The 19,458-nt window shown below is 42.5% G+C and overlaps 1 protein-coding gene across 4 annotated transcripts in view; it reads left to right on the top strand.

Annotated features, from left to right (window-relative positions):
* The window catches only part of nfia (nuclear factor I/A), a 73,109-nt gene that overhangs the window by 28,584 nt on the left and 25,067 nt on the right, over window positions 1–19,458 (top strand). For all 4 annotated transcript variants that reach the window (XM_044128527.1, XM_044128526.1, XM_044128530.1 and 1 more), the window contains exons 3-4: window positions 8,473–8,538; window positions 16,413–16,487. In XM_044128527.1, the coding sequence (XP_043984462.1) occupies window positions 8,473–8,538; window positions 16,413–16,487 (141 nt within the window). The remainder of the gene's footprint in view (window positions 1–8,472; window positions 8,539–16,412; window positions 16,488–19,458) is intronic.

Below are 19,458 nucleotides of genomic sequence, written 5' to 3'. Positions count from 1 at the left end.
TGGTTCTGATCTGTTTCCATGAGAACGGAAGTGATGCTGTGACATCATTTCCTCTTCCTCCAGCTGCAGCAGAGATCGGAACCTTTCTAAAACAGTTCTCAGCAGAACCGGATCAGCAGAACCCGTCCTGCTACCAGAGCAGAGAGCTGCTGCTTCTGGTGGAGCCGCTTCCTCCTCCTCAGACGTCCAGGGGCCTCACGTCCACCGCGGCGTAGCACAACAACTGTGCGGTGCCATATTTTAGGCACAAATCTGCATGTATAAAAATGAACTTTGCTTCAAAGTTTGAGTAAATATGTGCAAACTTTGAAATGATTCTGCTCATGATTCCTGTATTTATGATAAATGTCCACATTCCCACTTGGAGACTCTGTGGGTCTTTAAATCCTGACTGAATGCTCTGCTGCTCCAACAGCCACCTGCACTGGGAGATCTTCATTTTATTTTTGATTTGGATTTTGTTCCTTTAAAATGCATTATTTTTATTTTGTGAGAAAGCACCTTTTAAATAAAATATATAATTATTATTATAAATACTTATACTGCCACAAACAAGGATGTTGCCATGGTTACTGCTTTACTTGGCAGCCTTGTGGGTATTTATACTAATTTTCATAAGTACAAAGAAAAGAGTGTAAAAGAGGCGACAGGTGGACCAGTAGCTGGTCTGTTTCCCGTAAATTAGGATTTATAAAAGAAAGGTGCACACGGCTTTGTACATCCGGATTTTTTTGTGCGCCGCACTTTTTTTGTCTGTATGCCAGTGCTTCTCGACTCCGGTCCTCAGGTCCTCCTGCCAGCATGTTTTAGGTGTTTCCCTGCTGCTACACACCTGGATTGAATCTGTGGTTGATTAACAGGCTCCTGCAGCACTTGATGCCTGCAGAACAGGTAATGCAATCATTTGGATCAGCTGTTCTGAAATAGGGACACATCTAAAGCATGCAGGCCGGAGGGGGCCGGGGGGGGCCCGGGGGGGGCCGGGGGGGCCGGAGGACTGGAACTGAGAAGCTCTGCTGTACGACAAGTTTTAAAGTGAAAACTGTGCAGAGTTTTATACATGAGGCCCCTGATCTATAGCTGTGTGTGTGTGTGTGTGTGTATAATACCTTGTGGGGATCGAAGCCTGGACCCCCACAAGAGGAAACGCTGTTTTGGGGTCAGGGGTCAGTTTTAGGAAAAAGGGCAGAAGGGCTGAATTTGGAAAGTCTGGTGGTTCTGGTTCTGGGTGTTTCTGATCATAATAAGGAACTTTAGTGGTGATGAAGATGTGAACCCGCTCAGCTAATGTGACTCTTCTTCTATGTTACCTGGAGTGAACCAGAACATGGTGCCCTGCTGGTCCGTTTGGACGGTGGGAACAGGAAGCCGGGTTTTCCAGACATCCTGTTAGCGAACGGGTTGGTTGGCTCGTTGCTTTTGTTAAACGCAGAACCATAAAATTCTGAGAATGTCCTGATGAAACGGATCAGAACAATCAGATCCTCACTCAGCCAGGACCAGATGTCTCTACCTCTTTTCAAACTTTCCTCTTTTAGGTCACCTTTTCATCCTGCGCTCTGATTGGTCAGCAGCATCCAGACTCCGCCCAGACTTGTGTTTTTGTGTTTGATTTGATGTAAAGCACTTTGAAATGCCTTGCTGCTGAAATGTGCTATACTAATAAAGTTTGATTGATTTGATTGAACCATCGGGTTTCTGGGTTCTGGTCCCTGCTGAGCCGGATCATGTTCACTGATGCCGACCTCATGCTTGTTGGTATTCCAGGAGGAGCTGTAGATACAGAAACACACACACACACACACACACACCCACACACACACAATGCTGATCTCAGGTCTGCCCTTCACAGAGCAGCACTGCAGAGGGACAGTGTGTGTGAGTTTCAGCGTGTGGGTGTGTGTGTGTGTGTGTGATTTCATAAATTATTCCCCTCCATATTCCTTTTAAATGATAGCATCCCTCGGCCGGCCCGACTATAAATGGTTCTGTCATAACCGGACCCAGAGCTGATATTCGATTCTGGATGTTGTGTGGACCCGATTGGACGGCGGAGCTCTTAACGTTCTGCTCAGTGACCTGTCCTGCTGTGGTTCTGTACCGTCAGGTCGGATCCACTGAGAACCACAAGTCTTCCAGGTTTCCTTTCGGTCCGGTTCTTCCCAACGCCACTGCGGTTTAAAGACACTTCACTGTCACTTTTGTTAGCGCCAGCTAATGGTGCTAGCTCCTAATGAAGCGGTTAGCTCCAGATAATGGTGTTAGCTCCTAGTGAAGCGGTTAGCTCCAGCTAATGATGCTAGCTCCTAGTGAAACGGTTAGCTCCAGCTAATGGTGCTAGCTCCTAATGAAGCGGTTAGCTCCAGATAATGGTGCTAGCTCCTAGTGAAGCGGTTAGCTCCAGCTAATGGTGCTAGCTCCTAATAATACAGTTAGCCCCAGCTAATGTTGCTAGCTCCTAATAATACAGTTAGCCCCAGCTAATGTTGCTAGCTTCTAATGAAGCAGTTAGCTCCAGCTAATGTTGCTAGCTCCTGATATTGCGATTAGCTCCTGCTAATTTTGTTAGCTCCTGCTAATGGTTTTGCCTAGTTTTACTTAACTGAGAAGCAAAGCCAAACTCTTGCTAGTTTAGCTAACTATTGGCGTAGCATTAGCCTTGACATCTTGTGCTGTGGCTTCAGTCCATTAGCATGTAGGTGTAAAAATAGTGACTTCACAGGACAAACTTTTAAAAAGTGATCATCAGCTTTAGTGCATCAATAACAACTCTTAGCTTAATGAGAAAATTACACATTTTGGCCGCCATGATGACCTTGGTGGTCATCCTTTCTCCTGATTTCCAGTCTTAAAAAAATTCACAAGGAAACCACAGCAGGCCTCTTCCTCCTCTTCCTCTGTCTTGAAGCTAACCTTATCTGAGTGCTTCAGATCAGCAGCAGTGTAATCTGTATCACTGCCCCCCCCCCCCACATACACACACACACACACACACACACTGCTTATTTCACACAGTTGTAGACGGAGATGAAGAGGAGGAAGAGGAACATAATGCCGTCTTTGTCAGGACGAGTTCTGCTGGAAAATGATCGTCCCACTGAGGAACGCCGCTGCAGATGGATCACGTCTGCCGCTCTGCCAGCCGTGTGTGTGTGCGTGTGTGTGTGTGTGTGTGTGTGTGTGTTTGCAGCTGCTGGGCCTCTCTTCTTCTTCTCCTGCATTCCTTCAGTCTTCAGCAGAAACTTTGCTCAGAGGAGGGAAGCGCTGTGTGTGTGTGTGTGTGTGTGTATGTGTGTTTTCAAAGGTGGGGCTGAGGGGTCCAGGCACACAGAAAGGAGATCACAGGAGCCCCTCCCCCACCTGTTACTGTGGTTCGAGGTTCTCCTCCATGCAGATGATGTTCTGCTCTGTTTGACCTCTGACCCGGCCCAGCGCCGGAACAGAACCACCTGGAGATTCAGACCTGACCCAGTGGGGGTGTATTGCAGAGGAAAGGCATGCTGGGAGCTGTAGTTGTCTGTCAACTGTTCAGGTGCAGCTGTAAATCTGAGGCATCGGGAGCAGCACAGGGAGGTGTGTGTGTAGCCATGCAGCGCCTCGCGGCGAGGTGTGTGTGTGTGTGTGTGTGTGTGTGTGTGTGTGTGTGTGGGTGTGTGTGTGTGGCCTGTATTCATTATTTAGTGAGAGCTATTACTGGGATAAGAGGCTCTCTCCTCTCTGGACGCATCGATCGCTTTAATTGCTCCAAAGATTGTCAACTCTGAAGATAGATATTAAAGGGCCGGCGCGGCGCGGCCGGTTCTGCCAGGATGCTCTCAAACGGACCCGAGTGTTCTGGGGGGACGACACGTCCCCCACCGCCGGCGAGCTGAGAGGTCTCACTCTGACCGATCGATAACGCGCTGCAGACAGGAAGTCAGCTGCCGCTCGGAGGTCACAGGTCAGCCAGAGGGGCTGTGGCTGGGCTCAGGTTCCACCTGAGGAGGGGCGGAGCTAACCTACAGGTGACCCACTTAGCAGCCAATCCTCTAACCTGATTACCGGTTCTGCTTCCTGACCCAATCGGACCGGCTGCTGCTAAAAACAAGAAGCTGATTAAGCTGCTTCGGTCACCTGACCGGCTGTTTCCATAGCAACAGCAGCAGCGCCGTCAGCTGGACACTGGAGGAACTGAACCTGCAGCTCCAGATAATTTGGTTCTGGTTTTGGTTCTGGATGAGTCCAGGTACACGGTGCATTCACTGACTGTCCGACAGACGGACTCTGAATTACTGCTGGATACTGACCGGTTCTGACCTGTCCAGGATCTCCCATGATCCCCTCTGCTCAGCTGGAAGCCTTGATGGGAGACTGGGAATCTGTACTGGGATGAGCTGGGCTCAGTGTGTGTGTGTGTGTGCTCCTCTTCCTCGTTTTGATTTTCTGCTGTAGGAACGGGACTCACCCTCCTCTTCCTCATCTTCATCACTCTTCTTTCATCCTCCAGCTTCATCTCTGCTCTGCCCCCATTTTGACCTTTGACCTTTTCCACACAGACGCTGAAGGGCGCATCCTTCATCCTCCTCTTCTTCATATCTTCTTTCCCAGCATGCCTCAGTGATGCCAGCTGGGTGATGAGGCGTTCAGGAACGACAGAAACCAGAACCGGAACCTTCGACCTTTGACCTGAACCTCTCCTGCAGACCCGACATGCCAGCCGGATTCAGTGGTGCTGAGCGGCTGGACCTGGACCAGGGTTCTGTTCTGGTTCTGTCCATGAACTGCTCTGTCCTCAGGGCTCTGTGTACGCGCCCTCCTGGTGGCGGCAGCATGGTCCTGAGGGCTTAGAGGACCGTTCCAGATTAGAAGTCCTGACCCTCCAAAATAAGAGCACCTCTTTTAAAGATTGTTCTTGTTCTGGAGGAAACTACAATCCATTTGGACTGCACACACACACACACACACACACACACACACACACACACACACACACACACACACACACACACACACACACACACACACAGTGCTGCTTTATCTCCAACGCTTCCACTATAGTCTGCTGCTGACTCTGATCTATTACTCACAATGTGTGTGTGTGTTTGCGTGTGTGTGTGTGTGTGTGTGGGTGTTATCTCCCACAGACATCCAGTTCTGTTGGGTCAGAGGAAAAAGTTGTAGAGAGAAGAAAGTTTCTGTAACACGGGAGCCAATCAGAGCAGGTCTCATCCGTCCCTGAGATCTGATTGGCTAGTGCTCTGCTGTGAACATTCAGCATCTATCAGTGATCAATAACTGATCAGCATCGATCGGCCTGCAGATGAGGAAGAGGATGAGCTGAGCAATGGAGGGAAGAAGGTCTGGAGCAACAAACAGAGGAAGTAAATGACAGGAAGTGATCAGGAAGCCATCTTGTCTCGCTGAGTCGTGAGCAACTGAGCAGCTCATTGCTGCTTCTGCTGGACGGAGGAGGTGAAGCAAGGCATTGTGGGAGAGTGAGGTAGAATAATGGTTCTGATCTTCTGGGTCGGGTCTTTTTGTTTGTAACTAGAAGTTAAAGGTCCAACAGAACCAGAACCCAACTATGTGGACCGCTCTGGGTTTTGGGTAGATCCCTCTTCCTCCTCCTCCGGTTCTGAAAGCTTGAAGAACTGAGACAGTGAGTCTCATCATTTCAGGACCAGGTCCAGTTAAACTGAAACCTCCAGGAACCATTCCTCTGGTGATTGATTCTGGTTCTGATGGGTCTGGACCTAGTTCTGGTTCTGGAGCAGCTCCACCTCAAAGCCACTTCACAACCAGAACTGTTGTGGTTCTGAGACGTCCACTTTTTATTTACATGATAAAACCTACAAATATGGCTGTCACTTCTGGATTCTGCAAAACCGGGAGTTTGAGTCTGGTCCCAATCCAGTCAAGCAAAGGTCAAAGGTCAATCACAGTCACTGGTTTTAGTTCACATCAGTACAGAACCCGCAGAACTTTAACTGGGCTGGATGGTTTGGAGGGCTTGTTGGTGAACACACAGTGTGTGTGTGTGTGTGTGTGTGTGTGTGTGTGTGTGTGTGTGTGTGTGTGTGTGTGTGTGTGTGTGTGTGTGTGTGTGTGTGTGTGTGTGTGTGTGTGTGTGTGTGTGTGTGTGTGTGTGTGTGTGTGTGTGTGTGTGTGTGTGTGTGTGTGTGTGTGTGTGTGTGTGTGTGTGTGTGTGTGTGTGTGTGTGACCAGCTGGTAAAGGCCGAAGCTCTTTTGTTCTGGCAGACAGTAGCAAGTGGCAGCGACTCAAAACAAACAGACAGAAGCTCCAAAATGGTTGCCAAAGCTTTAAGATGGCTGCCAGACTCTCTCTCTCACACACCCACACACACACACACACACACTCTGTCAGTGAGGCGGAGCAGGGTGTTACTGTGACAGAAAACGTTAAAGTGTGTCTGAGATTGAAAACATGAAGACGTCTCTGATTCTGACAGTGTGTGTGTGTTGGTGTGTGTTGGTGTGTGTGTTGGTGTGTGTTGGTGTGTGTGTGTTGGTGTGTGTGTTGGTGTGTGTGTTGGTGTGTGTGTTGGTGTGTGTTGCTGTGTGTGTGTTGGTGTGTGTGTTGGTGTGTGTTGGTGTGTGTGTTGGTGTGTGTTGGTGTGTGTGTTGGTGTGTGTGTGTTGGTGTGTGTTGGTGTGTGTTGGTGTTGGAGTGTGTGTTGGTGTGTGTTGGTGTGTGTGTTGGTGTGTGTTGGTGTGTGTGTGTTCCAGTTGGCAGCGCAGACAGGGTCCAGAATGGTGTCTCAGCAAAGAGGTGCTCTCGATTCTGTTCAAACATGAAGAGACTGAAACTGACAGGCCATGGAGGAACAGATGGCTGTTGTTGGCGAGATGGAGGAACAGTTCTTAGAGAGAACAGTCTGAGTTTCAGGTGTTTTACTGTGTGTGCACAGCAGACAGGGTCCAGAATGGTGTTCGGGTAATTTAGAGGTGAAATCTGATCTAAGGAACAGTAAGTAGATCTGTTTTGTTTCAGTCTCACAGGGAACAGCTTTAGAGAGAACAGTCTGAGTTTCAGAGTGTTTGTCAGATTGAATCCAACACTGATCTCATTTTTGCTCCTTCACATAGATATACAGATTCAGATTCGTCTCGCTGCCATAGAAAACTAGGAGAGTCCAGATCAGCAGCTGAGGCCGACCCAAATGATCAGAAATAGATTGTGGACTCCATCGGATCGTTAGCAGAACCCAGTAAATGACGAACATCCATAGAAGCAGGAGCTGGTTCTGCTGGAGACAAACCGGGTCCACTGGAGCTCCGTTGGTTTTGGAGGAAAAACGGAACAAAATATTAAAACTAGATGATCATCCTCACTCTCCGTCCAGAACCGGTCCGACTCTGAGCTCCCTCTGGTTCTGAAGCTCGGTATTCCCACTGCCTGTTCTGGTCTCAGGTTCTATTCCTGAGTGGAACCGAGCGACCCAAACCCACACAGCAGAACCAATGAGAAATTCCTCCTGGATCCGGTAGTTGTGGATCATTTGTGGATCCGGATCCGCCGGGATCGGATGTTTCCACATGGAGACTTTTTATCCAAACCGGTTTTCCCAGTTTTTCCAAATAATTTCAACCGTAAAGCACCTGCATTGTTTGGGTTCTGCAAATCTACTTCTGACCCGGTTACCAGATTTCCCAGCATGAGTGGGTCAGAACAAGTTCTGCTGCAACAACAAGAACTCCAGAGAAAGTCAAGAATCCTGCTGGGAACACAGGACAGGAATGATGCTGCCACATGTTCCAACCGATCCGGACAGCCACAGAAGGTTCTGGTTCTGGTTCTGGTTCTGCAGATGGTCCGGTTCCTGTAGGCAGACTGTCTGCTCCCACGCCTCATTAGCATATTTAATTAACCTGCTAACTGATGAATGGAGGCAGATGGGGAGGGAGGGGCAGAGCCCCCCCCCTTCCCCCCAGTTGCCATGGTTTCAGGCTGATGCTCTTTGTTTTAAGCAGCTGAAGCAGGACGACACGGTGAGCCGCATGCTAACAGGCCTGATGAATGCTGCCCTCTGTCCCCCTGGGGTGGGCTGGGGGAGAAGGTCTAGTCAAGGCACAGCGCGGCCTGGTGGCAGCCAGATTGAATTACACGATGAGTTCAGGAACAACTGGGAACAAATGGGAAGGAAAGAGGAAAAGTTTCAGTCAGCTGATTCCCCCTGAGGAGGCCGAGCCCCACCCCTCACAGGTTCTGCTGAAGCTAAGAAAAACTGGAGGACAAACCGAACCCCAACTGATTTATCCTACAGGGGACACTTCTGGTTCTGGTTCTGGTTCTGGGTCACGTCCGTCTTCCTCAGTGGACCAGACCAGGTGCTGCTGCTCTTTTCAAGAGTCAGAGAACTCTAACATCCCAGCTGTCAGTGAACTCACCATGCCTCTCACTCTGAGTGTGTGTGTGTGTGTGTGAGTTTTCCAGCTCTCCTTCCTCATCGTAGTTTTTCTGTTTTCTCTCCAGAAACCAGCCAATCAGAAAGCCCCAACCAGGCCAGCGAATCAGACATCAAAGAGCAGCCAGAGAACGGTGAGATACACACACCTACACACACACACAGATAAACTAGGAGGATTTCTTCACACACGTAGCTCTGCTCAGGAATATGTGAGATCAGTACTATCAACACCAAGTGGTCCAGTTACCACCCATCCTTGTACCGTTTCCACGGCGTCCGGTCCGTTTTCATTTATTATTTTCCATGGCTCTGATGCTCAAAGAAAATCAGTTCCAATGAGGAGTTCAAGGTCTGCCTCAATTTTTAATGGACACCCCTGAGATGAGGCCACATCTTATTTGATCCTGTGTATAAACCTTTGACAGGTCCAAATATGTGGAGCCCCCCAAGTCTCCCACCTCTAGTCCTCTGACCTCACGGGTTCCTGCAGGCTTTTCCTGACACATTGTTCGCAGAAGTATCTGTTTTGCAATCTTTCAAATTTAGTTGGTTCATCAAGCTTTCAGTACAAATCGTTGCCGTGCTGCAAGGTCAAGGAAAGAAAAGGTCTGAATGGATTTGTCCACTTTTGCCATCTTAACTAGGACTGGAAAAAATGCAAGACCACATTCTCTCCTGGCTCGGTCGCATCACCGGCTGAAACAAGAGAACTGCTAATGGGAGTTTCTTCAGTCTCAGTTTGACTGTCCTGCTGTGAAACTTTAATATGGATAACTGTTGGATGTTACTGTTGGACGTTACTGTTGGATGTTACTGTTGGATGTTACTGTTGGACGTTACTGTTGGACGTTACTGTTGGATGTTACTGTTGGATGTTACTGTTGGATGTTACTGTTGGATGTTACTGTTGGACGTTACTGTTGGACGTTACTGTTGGACGTTACTGTTGGATGTTACTGTTGGACGTTACTGTTGGACGTTACTGTTGGACGTTACTGTTGGACGTTACTGTTGGACGTTACTGTTGGATGTTACTGTTGGATGTTACTGTTGGATGTTACTGTTGGATGTTACTGTTGGATGTTACTGTTGGATGTTACTGTTGGATGTTACGGTTGGATGTTACTGTTGGATGTTACTGTTGGATGTTACTGTTGGATGTTACGGTTGGATGTTACTGATGGATGTTACTGTTGGATGTTAACTGTTGGATGTTACTGTTGGATGTTACTGATGGATGTTACTGTTGGATGTTACGGTTGGATGTTACTGATTGATGTTACTGTTGGATGTTACGGTTGGATGTTACTGTTGGATGTTACTGTTGGATGTTACTGTTGGATGTTACTGTTGGATGTTACTGATGGATGTTACGGTTGGATGTTACTGTTGGATGTTACTGTTGGATGTTACGGTTGGATGTTACTTTTGGATGTTACTGTTGGATGTCACTGATGGATGTTACGGTTGGATGTTATTGTTGGATGTTACTGTTGGATGTTACTGTTGGATGTTACTGTTGGATGTTACGGTTGGATGTTACTGTTGGATGTTACGGTTGGATGTTACTGTTGGATGTTACTGTTGGATGTTACGGTTGGATGTTAACTGTTGGATGTTACTGTTGGATGTTACGGTTGGATGTTATGGTTGGATGTTACTGTTGGATGTTACTGTTGGATGTTACGGTTGGATGTTACGGTTGGATGTTACGGTTGGATGTTACGGTTGGATGTTAACTGTTGGATGTTACTGTTGGATGTTACTCTTGGATGTTACGGTTGGATGTTAACTGTTGGATGTTAACTGATGGATGTTGTGGTTGGATTTTACGGTTGGATGTTAACTGATGGATGTTATGGTTGGATGTTACGGTTGGACGTTAACTGTTGGATGTTACTGTTGGATGTTAACTGTTGGATGTTACTGTTGGATGTTAACTGATGGATGTTATGGTTGGATGTTACTGTTGGATGTTAACTGATGGATGTTATGGTTGGATGTTACGGTTGGATGTTACTGTTGGATGTTACTGTTGGATGTTAACTGTTGGATGTTACTGTTGGATGTTACTGTTGGATGTTACGGTTGGATGTTAACTGTTGGATGTTACTGTTGGATGTTACTGTTGGATGTTACTGTTGGATGTTACTGTTGGATGTTACTGTTGGATGTTACTGTTGGATGTTACTGTTGGATGTTACTGATGGATGTTACTGTTGGATGTTACTGTTGGATGTTACTGTTGGATGTTACTGATGGATGTTACGGTTGGATGTTACTGTTGGACGTTACTGTTGGATGTTACTGTTGGATGTTACGGTTGGATGTTAACTGTTGGATGTTACTGATGGATGTTATGGTTGGATGTTACTGTTGGATGTTACTGATGGATGTTACGGTTGGATATTACTGTTGGATGTTACTGTTGGATGTTACGGTCGGATGTTATTGTTGGATGTTATTGTTGGATGTTATTGTTGGATGTTATTGTTGGATGTTACGGTTGGATGTTACTGTTGGATGTTACTGATGGATGTTACGGTTGGATATTACTGTTGGATGTTACTGTTGGATGTTACTGTTGGATGTTAACTGTTGGATGTTACGGTTGGATGTTAACTGTTGGATGTTACGGTTGGATGTTACTGTTGGATGTTACTGTTGGATGTTACGGTTGGATGTTAACTGTTGGATGTTACTGATGGATATTACTGTTGGATGTTACTGTTGGATGTTACGGTCGGATGTTATTGTTGGATGTTATTGTTGGATGTTACGGTTGGATATTACTGTTGGATGTTACTGTTGGATGTTACTGTTGGATGTTACTGTTGGATGTTACGGTTGGATGTTAACTGTTGGATGTTACTGATGGATGTTACGGTTGGATGTTACGGTTGGATGTTACTGTTGGATGTTACTGATGGATGTTACGGTTGGATGTTAACTGTTGGATGTTACTGATGGATGTTACGGTTGGATGTTACTGTTGGATGTTACTGTTGGATGTTACTGTTGGATGTTACTGTTGGATGTTAACTGTTGGATGTTAACTGTTGGATGTTACTGTTGGATGTTACTGTTGGATGTTAACTGTTGGATGTTAACTGTTGGATGTTACTGTTGGATGTTACTGATGGATGTTACTGTTGGACGTTACTGTTGGATGTTACTGTTGGATGTTACTGTTGGATGTTACTGTTGGATGTTACTGATGGATGTTACTGTTGGACGTTACTGTTGGATGTTACGGTTGGATGTTAACTGTTGGATGTTAACTGATGGATGTTACTGATGGATGTTACTGTTGGATGTTACGGTTGGATGTTAACTGTTGGATGTTACTGTTGGATGTTAACTGTTGGATGTTACTGTTGGATGTCACTGTTGGATGTTACGGTTGGATGTTAACTGTTGGATGTTACTGTTGGATGTTACTGTTGGATGTTACTGATGGATGTTACTGATAGATGTTACTGTTGGATGTTACTGATGGATGTTACGGTTGGATGTTACTGTTGGATCTTACTGTTGGATGTTACTGTTGGATGTTACGGTTGGATGTTACTGTTGGATGTTACTGTTGGATGTTACGGTTGGATGTTATGGTTGGATTTTACGGTTGGATGTTACTGTTGGATGTTACTGTTGGATGTTAACTGATTGATGTTATGGTTGGATGTTAACTGTTGGATGTTAACTGTTGGATGTTACTGTTGGATGTTACTGATGGATGTTACTGTTGGACGTTACTGTTGGATGTTACTGTTGGATGTTACTGTTGGATGTTACTGTTGGATGTTACTGATGGATGTTACTGGTTGATATTATTGTTGGATATTACTGTTGAATGTTACTGTTGGATATTACTGTTGGATGTTACTGATGATATTCTGATTTGAATATTACTGTTGAATATTACTGTTGATATTGTTACTGTTGGATATTACGGTTGGATATTAACTGTTGGATATTACTGGTGAATATTACTGTTGATATTACTTGATATTACTGTTGATGTTACTGTTGGATGTTATTGTTGGATGTTATTGTTGGATGTTATTGTTGGATGTTACTGTTGGGTGTTACTGTTGGATGTTACTGTTGGATGTTACTGTTGGATTTTAACTGTTGGATGTTACTGGTGGATATTACTGTTGGATGTTACTGTTGGATGTTACGGTTGGATGTTATTGTTGGATGTTATTGTTGGATGTTACTGTTGGATGTTATTGTTGGATGTTATTGTTGGATGTTATTGTTGGATGTTACTGTTGGATGTTACTGATGGATATTACTGTTGGATGTTACGGTTGGATGTTACTGTTGGATGTTACTGTTGGATGTTATTGTTGGATGTTATTGTTGGATGTTATTGTTGGATGTTATTGTTGGATGTTACGATTGGATGTTACGGTTGGATGTTACTGTTGGATGTTACGGTTGGATGTTACTGTTGGATGTTACGGTTGGATGTTAACTGTTGGATGTTACTGTTGGATTTTACTGTTGGATGTTACTGTTGGATGTTACTGTTGGATGTTACTGTTGGATGTTAACTGTTGGATGTTACTGTTGGATGTTACGGTTGGATGTTACTGTTGGATGTAACAGTAACATCCTACTGTTACTGTTACATAGGGTGAATTCTTTTAGCTCCAGCTTCGCCTTCATGTTCCGACTCGCTGACTGTCGGCCATCTTGTTTCCCAGGCAGAATCCAGTGAGGGATGGCGGGTCTGGCTGTGGATTCAGCAGGTGCTGGAGGAAAGAGCTTTACAGCACATCCTGTTTTCTCTGTAACTACTGATATTCAAAGCTGCTGTTTTTACCTCTTATTGATTTTTGTTCACCGTTGCCTCTTGGGAATATTTTTTGGTTGTTGTTTGGTCTTGAAGGTTTCCAAACAAAGGATCCTAAAGCATACTAGCTTGGTTTTCCACTAACTCAACAAGATGTTTAATTCTGATTTTCTGTTCTCTGTTGTATTTCTATGCTGTGGTTCATCATCTTTCTCACAGTTTATAAGGTAGTTTGGATGCTAGCAGCCTTAAATTTGATGGAATTTCAAGTTCCTCTAATTACTGTAAATCTTGCATTGCATTACAACATCCTGTCAAATACATTGCATATGCATACAGCATTTTTCCATCCTCAGCTTTAATCAGTGGCCAGTTCAAGGCTTTATCCAAATAAGCTCCAGAAACTTTAATTTCATTTCCAAAGTGCTCCTTTAATAGTTGTTTAGCTTCTCTGTAGCCTTTGCTTCCTTCCATATATAAGCAGCTTCGAACCAAATCTCTTGGCAAACCAGATGTAAATTGTTCTAGATAATGTCTTTATTATTTTTAGTCCTGTCTTCAATTAATTGTTCAAATGCATGAACTAAAGAATGGTATTCTAATGGGTTACCATCAAACAGAAATAACAAAGAGGTTTTTCTGGCTGACAATGATTCTGCTTGGTCATTTTGTCTTTGAATAACAACATTCAAATTTTCATTACCAGCAGAAACAGCCACATGTGGATAATATTGAACAGTTTGAGATGCATTATGATCATAAGTTGCAGCTTCAGTTTCACTTTCAGTGGGATTCTTATTTTGAGGTTTATTCTTTGCTGTGCTTAAAGATTTACATCTCAAAAATGGTTTGTTGAAGTTTAGTTTTTGGTATAACACCTCGCTGCATGAATTCCAGCTTGCCCTCTATCGAATCTGGTTCTTGATGAGACCTATAATATTCATTCATGCCGTCCCTTAAAGATGCTTTCTGATCCACCTCATCACTTTATAAGGTTTTTATTTTAGCAGTTGATGCTGCAAGTTCAGCTTCTAGCTCAATTTGCTCCATCTTTAACTTCAACTTTCCTTCCTCCATTTGCAAATCATGTTTCTGTTTCAAGGCAGCGACTCATTCCAGTGCAGCAGCCTGTTCTGCTTTGGCCTTTTTTAACTCTAAAGAGACTGAGGAAGATCTGGCTCTTGATGATCTAGTACAAGAAGAGGATTTTGATTTCTGTGATACATTAGATTTGCTGTCAAATGGTCTGATTGTTGATTGTACAATGTCTTTTTTCCATGCTTCAACATCTTTCAGTAAATAAGGTTATTCGAGGCTCAAACCAGACAATGTAATATTTTCCTTTTCTTCCTCTAAGAGCTCTTGAACCAACTTATGAGCATTTTTAAACTCATCCACAGCTTCCTTAAATGCTTGCACTGCATCATTGACTGCATCAACATTTCCTGCATCCGTCATCAAAGCCTTTATTTCATTAATCTGCTCCCAATCTGCCTCTGCGCCAAAGAGCGCTCACCTTTAACATCCTCAGACGCAGGCAGAGTTTCCGGATCAGACATTGTTACACAGATCTCTTCTCTTTCAAATAAGTTAATCAATAAACATCCTTCTTTGTTCCAATCTTTATTCAAAATCCACAGCTTCACTTTTCTGTAGTGATCGATTGTTTCTCTGTAGTGCAGCGGCGCCTCCATTCATAAACTCATTCAGCTGATTTTACTCAGCCTGCCGTCTTTCTTTGTTCATCTGTGAGTGATCGGCTGGATCCTCCAACTTTACGCTTGTCTTCAAGTCATCAGTGAAGTTTTTCTATTTGTTAGGCTGCTCTTGCATCCTAATAAGGTCCAAAAATCAAAAATGCCAGAGTAGTTTTTAGGAGGAGGTTTTCAACTCACTCAAAATAAAAAGCAGTTTTCTGGTTTCAAAAGCTGTTTTCTTCACTTATAAAAATAACAGAAATATTCTCAGTCGACTTACAAAACATGTAAATATAAATGTTAATTTGTGGTAGAAACCAGGAGGCCGACTGACCGGGAGGGTCTCAGCAAAACTAATAAATAACAATAGATCTACCATTCACATAATCTTGGATCTGTAACATTTATAATTTAGCAAAAAATAAGTTAATCTAATTCTTAATCTGCTCCAACAATTACATTAAAGTTTAATGCATGAAAATTGATGTAGTTAATTTGGTCACACTTTATTTGACAGGTTGTGAATTAGACTGTTATAACACTGTTATAAACATGAATAATTCTCCATGAATATTTATGACTGTTGTCGTAACGTGTCATTCGGTAAATCATGACACTTAATACAAAGTTGACATTATTCAAAATGTCTTTGTTATGACAACTTGACATAAACCAAGAAATCATTATCTGAAATAAATTTGTTATAAAAGTGTTACTGATTAATCTTTAGAAATTATGTAGCTTTATGTGGTAATATTATAATGTTCTACCATTTAGTTTAGTCTTAGATTTCTTAATTTAATTGATCTAAAAGTTTTACAGCAAGATGTCTGCAAAGCATTTATGAACTTTCTTTGGCTTCAGTTGAGGTAAGACTTAATATCAATGACTGTGTTAAGCGTAGCATTTGACACACTGTAATAACACTGAATGACAACTTCATAACTGGTGGAATTATTAGGAATTATTAATGACTGTGTTATTAACTAATTTGACAGTGTAATAACACTTAATGACATTACCGTGACTATTATTATGACACTTATGTCATATGATGATTCTTGGTTAATGACAATTTGTTGTATTTGTATTAAAAGTGTCATGATTTACTGAATGACTCTTTATGACAACAGTCATAAATATTCATGAAGATTCTCATGTTTATGACGGTGTCATGTTAGTCTTATTCACAGCCCGTCAAATAAAGTGTTACCGTAAATTATTTTGAAACAAAGTCCCGTCTCTGATAACTGATCCAGTGAGCTGGTTCTGATCTGTACATCCAGACACCGCAGGGTTCTGCTCAGGTTCTGCTCAGGTTCTGCTCAGGTTCTGCTCAGGTTCTGCTAACGCTTATACTGAAGACTCTGATCTAAATGGGACTTAACTGGACTGATTCACAATGACTGAATAATCCTGGATGTTTCCCATGGAAACCTGTGATGTTCCACCTGAAGAGCAGGATCAGTGAACTCTTCCTCCTCCTCCTCTTCTTCCTCTACAGGTCACCTGGGATTCCAGGACAGCTTTGTCACACCTGGAGTCTTCACCGTGGCCGAACTTGTCCGAGTCTCCCAGAGTGAGTCTGGCTCTTTCTCTTCCTTCTCTCTGATTGGTCCGTTAGTGACAGCTGCTCTGTGATTGGCTCAGCAAATTATTATTAAACTCTTAAATTGTTTTCATTTTTATTTAATTTTGTGTTTTTATTCATTTTGATTATTACATTTTTCTGCCTTTCTTGTGTCTTATATCAATTTTGTCTGCTTAAATATTTTTATTTAACTTTATTTTTAATAAATTTTATTCCATTATTTATTGTTGGTTAATATTTTTATTCTATTCCAACTCAGACAAATTTTTGGTTTATCTTTTGTTGTAGTTCTCAATCATTCTTTTTGCTCCCAGTTTTGACCAGAACCAGAACCAGAACCAGAACCAGACCTGCTCCAGTTTCATGTTTCATTTTTCTGGCAGCTCTGCCCTGTTCACCTGGGCTGGAGGAGAGAAACAGGTGTAAGCACACAGCCTGGAGAGGCGCTCCTTTTGGATTCAGCAGGTGCTGGAGGAAAGAGCTTTACAGCACATCCTGTTTTCTCTGTAACTACTGATATTCAAAGCTGCTGTTTTTACCTCTTATTGATTTTTGTTCACCGTTGCCTCTTGGGAATATTTTTGGTTGTTGTTTGGTCTTGAAGGTCTCCAAACAAAGGATCCTAAAGCATACTAGCTTGGTTTTCCACTAACTCAACAAGATGTTTAATTCTGATTTTCTGTTCTCTGTTGTATTTCTATGCTGTGGTTCATCATCTTTCTCACAGTTTATAAGGTAGTTTGGATGCTAGCAGCCTTAAATTTGATGGAATTTCAAGTTCCTCTAAGTACTGTAAATCTTGCATTGCATTACAACATCCTCTCAAATACATTGCATATGCATACAGCATTTTTCCATCCTCAGCTTTAATCGCTGTCCAGTTCAAGGCTTTATCCAAATAAGCTGCAGAAACTTTCATTTCATTTCCAAAGTGCTGCTTTAATAGTTGTTTAGCTTCTCTGTAGCCTTTACTTCCTTCCATATATAAGCAGCTTCGAACCAAATCTCTTGGCAAACCAGATGTAAATTGTTCTAGATAATGTCTTTATTATTTTTAGTCCTGTCTTCAATTAATTGTTCAAATGCATGAACTAAAGAATGGTATTCTAATGGGTTACCATCAAACAGAAATAACAAAGAGGTTTTTCTGACAATGAGTTCTGCTATGTCATTTTGTATTTGAATAAAAACATTCAAATTTTCATTATCAGCAGTAACCAACACATTTTGATAATCTTGTACAGTTTGAGATGCATTATGATTAAGTTGCAGCTTCAGTTTCACTTTCAGTGGGATTCTTATTTTGAGGTTTATTCTTTGCTGTGCTTAAAGATTTACATCTCAAAAATGGTTTGTTGAAGTTTAGTTTTTGGTATAACACCTCGCTGCATGAATTCCAGCTTGCCCTCTATCGAATCTGGTTCTTGATGAGACCTATAATATTCATTCATGCCGTCACCTAAAGATGCTTTCTGATCCACCTCATCACTTTGCAAAGTCTTTATTTTAGCAGTTGATGCTGCAAGTTCAGCTTCTAGCTCAATTTGCTCCATCTTTAACTTCAATTCTCCTTCCTCCATTTGCAAATCATGTTTCTGTTTCAAGGCAGCGACTCATTCCAGTGCAGCAGCCTGTTCTGCTTTGGCCTTTTTTAACTCTAAAGAGACTGAGGAAGATCTGGCTCTTGATGATCTAGTACAAGAAGAGGATTTTGATTTCTGTGATACATTAGATTTGCTGTCAAATGGTCTGATTGTTGATTGTACAATGTCTTTTTTCCATGCTTCAACATCTTTCAGTAAATAAGGTTATTCGAGGCTCAAACCAGACAATGTAATATTTTCCTTTTCTTCCTCTAAGAGCTCTTGAACCAACTTATGAGCATTTTAAACTCATCCACAGCTTATTTCCTGCATCCGTCATCAAAGCCTTTATTTCATTAATCTGCTCCCAATCTGCCTCTGCGCCAAAGAGCGCTCACCTTTAACATCCTCAGACGCAGGCAGAGTTTCCGGATCAGACATTGTTACACAGATCTCTTCTCTTTCAAATAAGTTCATCAATAAACATCCTTCTTTGTTCCAATCTTTATTCAAAATCCACAGCTTCACTTTTCTGTAGTGATCGATTGTTTCTCTGTAGTGCAGCATTCATAAACTCATTCAGCTGATTTTACTCAGCCTGCCGTCTTGTTCATCTGTGAGTGATCGGCTGGATCCTCCAACTTTACGCTTGTCTTCAAGTCATCAGTGAAGTTTTTCTATTTGTTAGGCTGCTCTTGCATCCTAATAAGGTCCAAAAATCAAAAATGCCAGAGTAGTTTTTAGGAGGAGGTTTTCAACTCACAAAGCAGTTTTCTGGTTTCAAAAGCTGTTTTCTTCACTTATAAAAATAACAGAAATATTCTCAGTCGACTTACAAAACATGTAAATATAAATGTTAATTTGTGGTAGAAACCAGGAGGCCGACTGACCGGGAGGGTCTCAGCAAAACTAATAAATAACAATAGATCTACCATTCACATAATCTTGGATCTGTAACATTTATAATTTAGCAAAAAATAAGTTAATCTAATTCTTAATCTGCTCCAACAATTACATTAAAGTTTAATGCATGAAAATTGATGTAGTTAATTTGGTCACACTTTATTTGACAGGTTGTGAATTAGACTGTTATAACACTGTTATAAACATGAATAATTCTCCATGAATATTTATGACTGTTGTCGTAACGTGTTATTCGGTAAATCATGACACTTAATACAAAGTTGACATTATTCAAAATGTCTTTGTTATGACAACTTGACATAAACCAAGAAATCATTATCTGAAATAAATTTGTTATAAAAGTGTTACTGATTAATCTTTAGAAATTATGTAGCTTTATGTGGTAATATTATAATGTTCTACCATTTAGTTTAGTCTTAGATTTCTTAATTTAATTGATCTAAAAGTTTTAC

This window comes from Gambusia affinis, linkage group LG10 (genome assembly GCF_019740435.1).
Source record: "Gambusia affinis linkage group LG10, SWU_Gaff_1.0, whole genome shotgun sequence".
NCBI lineage: Eukaryota > Metazoa > Chordata > Actinopteri > Cyprinodontiformes > Poeciliidae > Gambusia > Gambusia affinis.
Note: the sequence above shows the minus strand (reverse complement) of the source record. Positions and strands in the feature narration are given on the sequence as shown.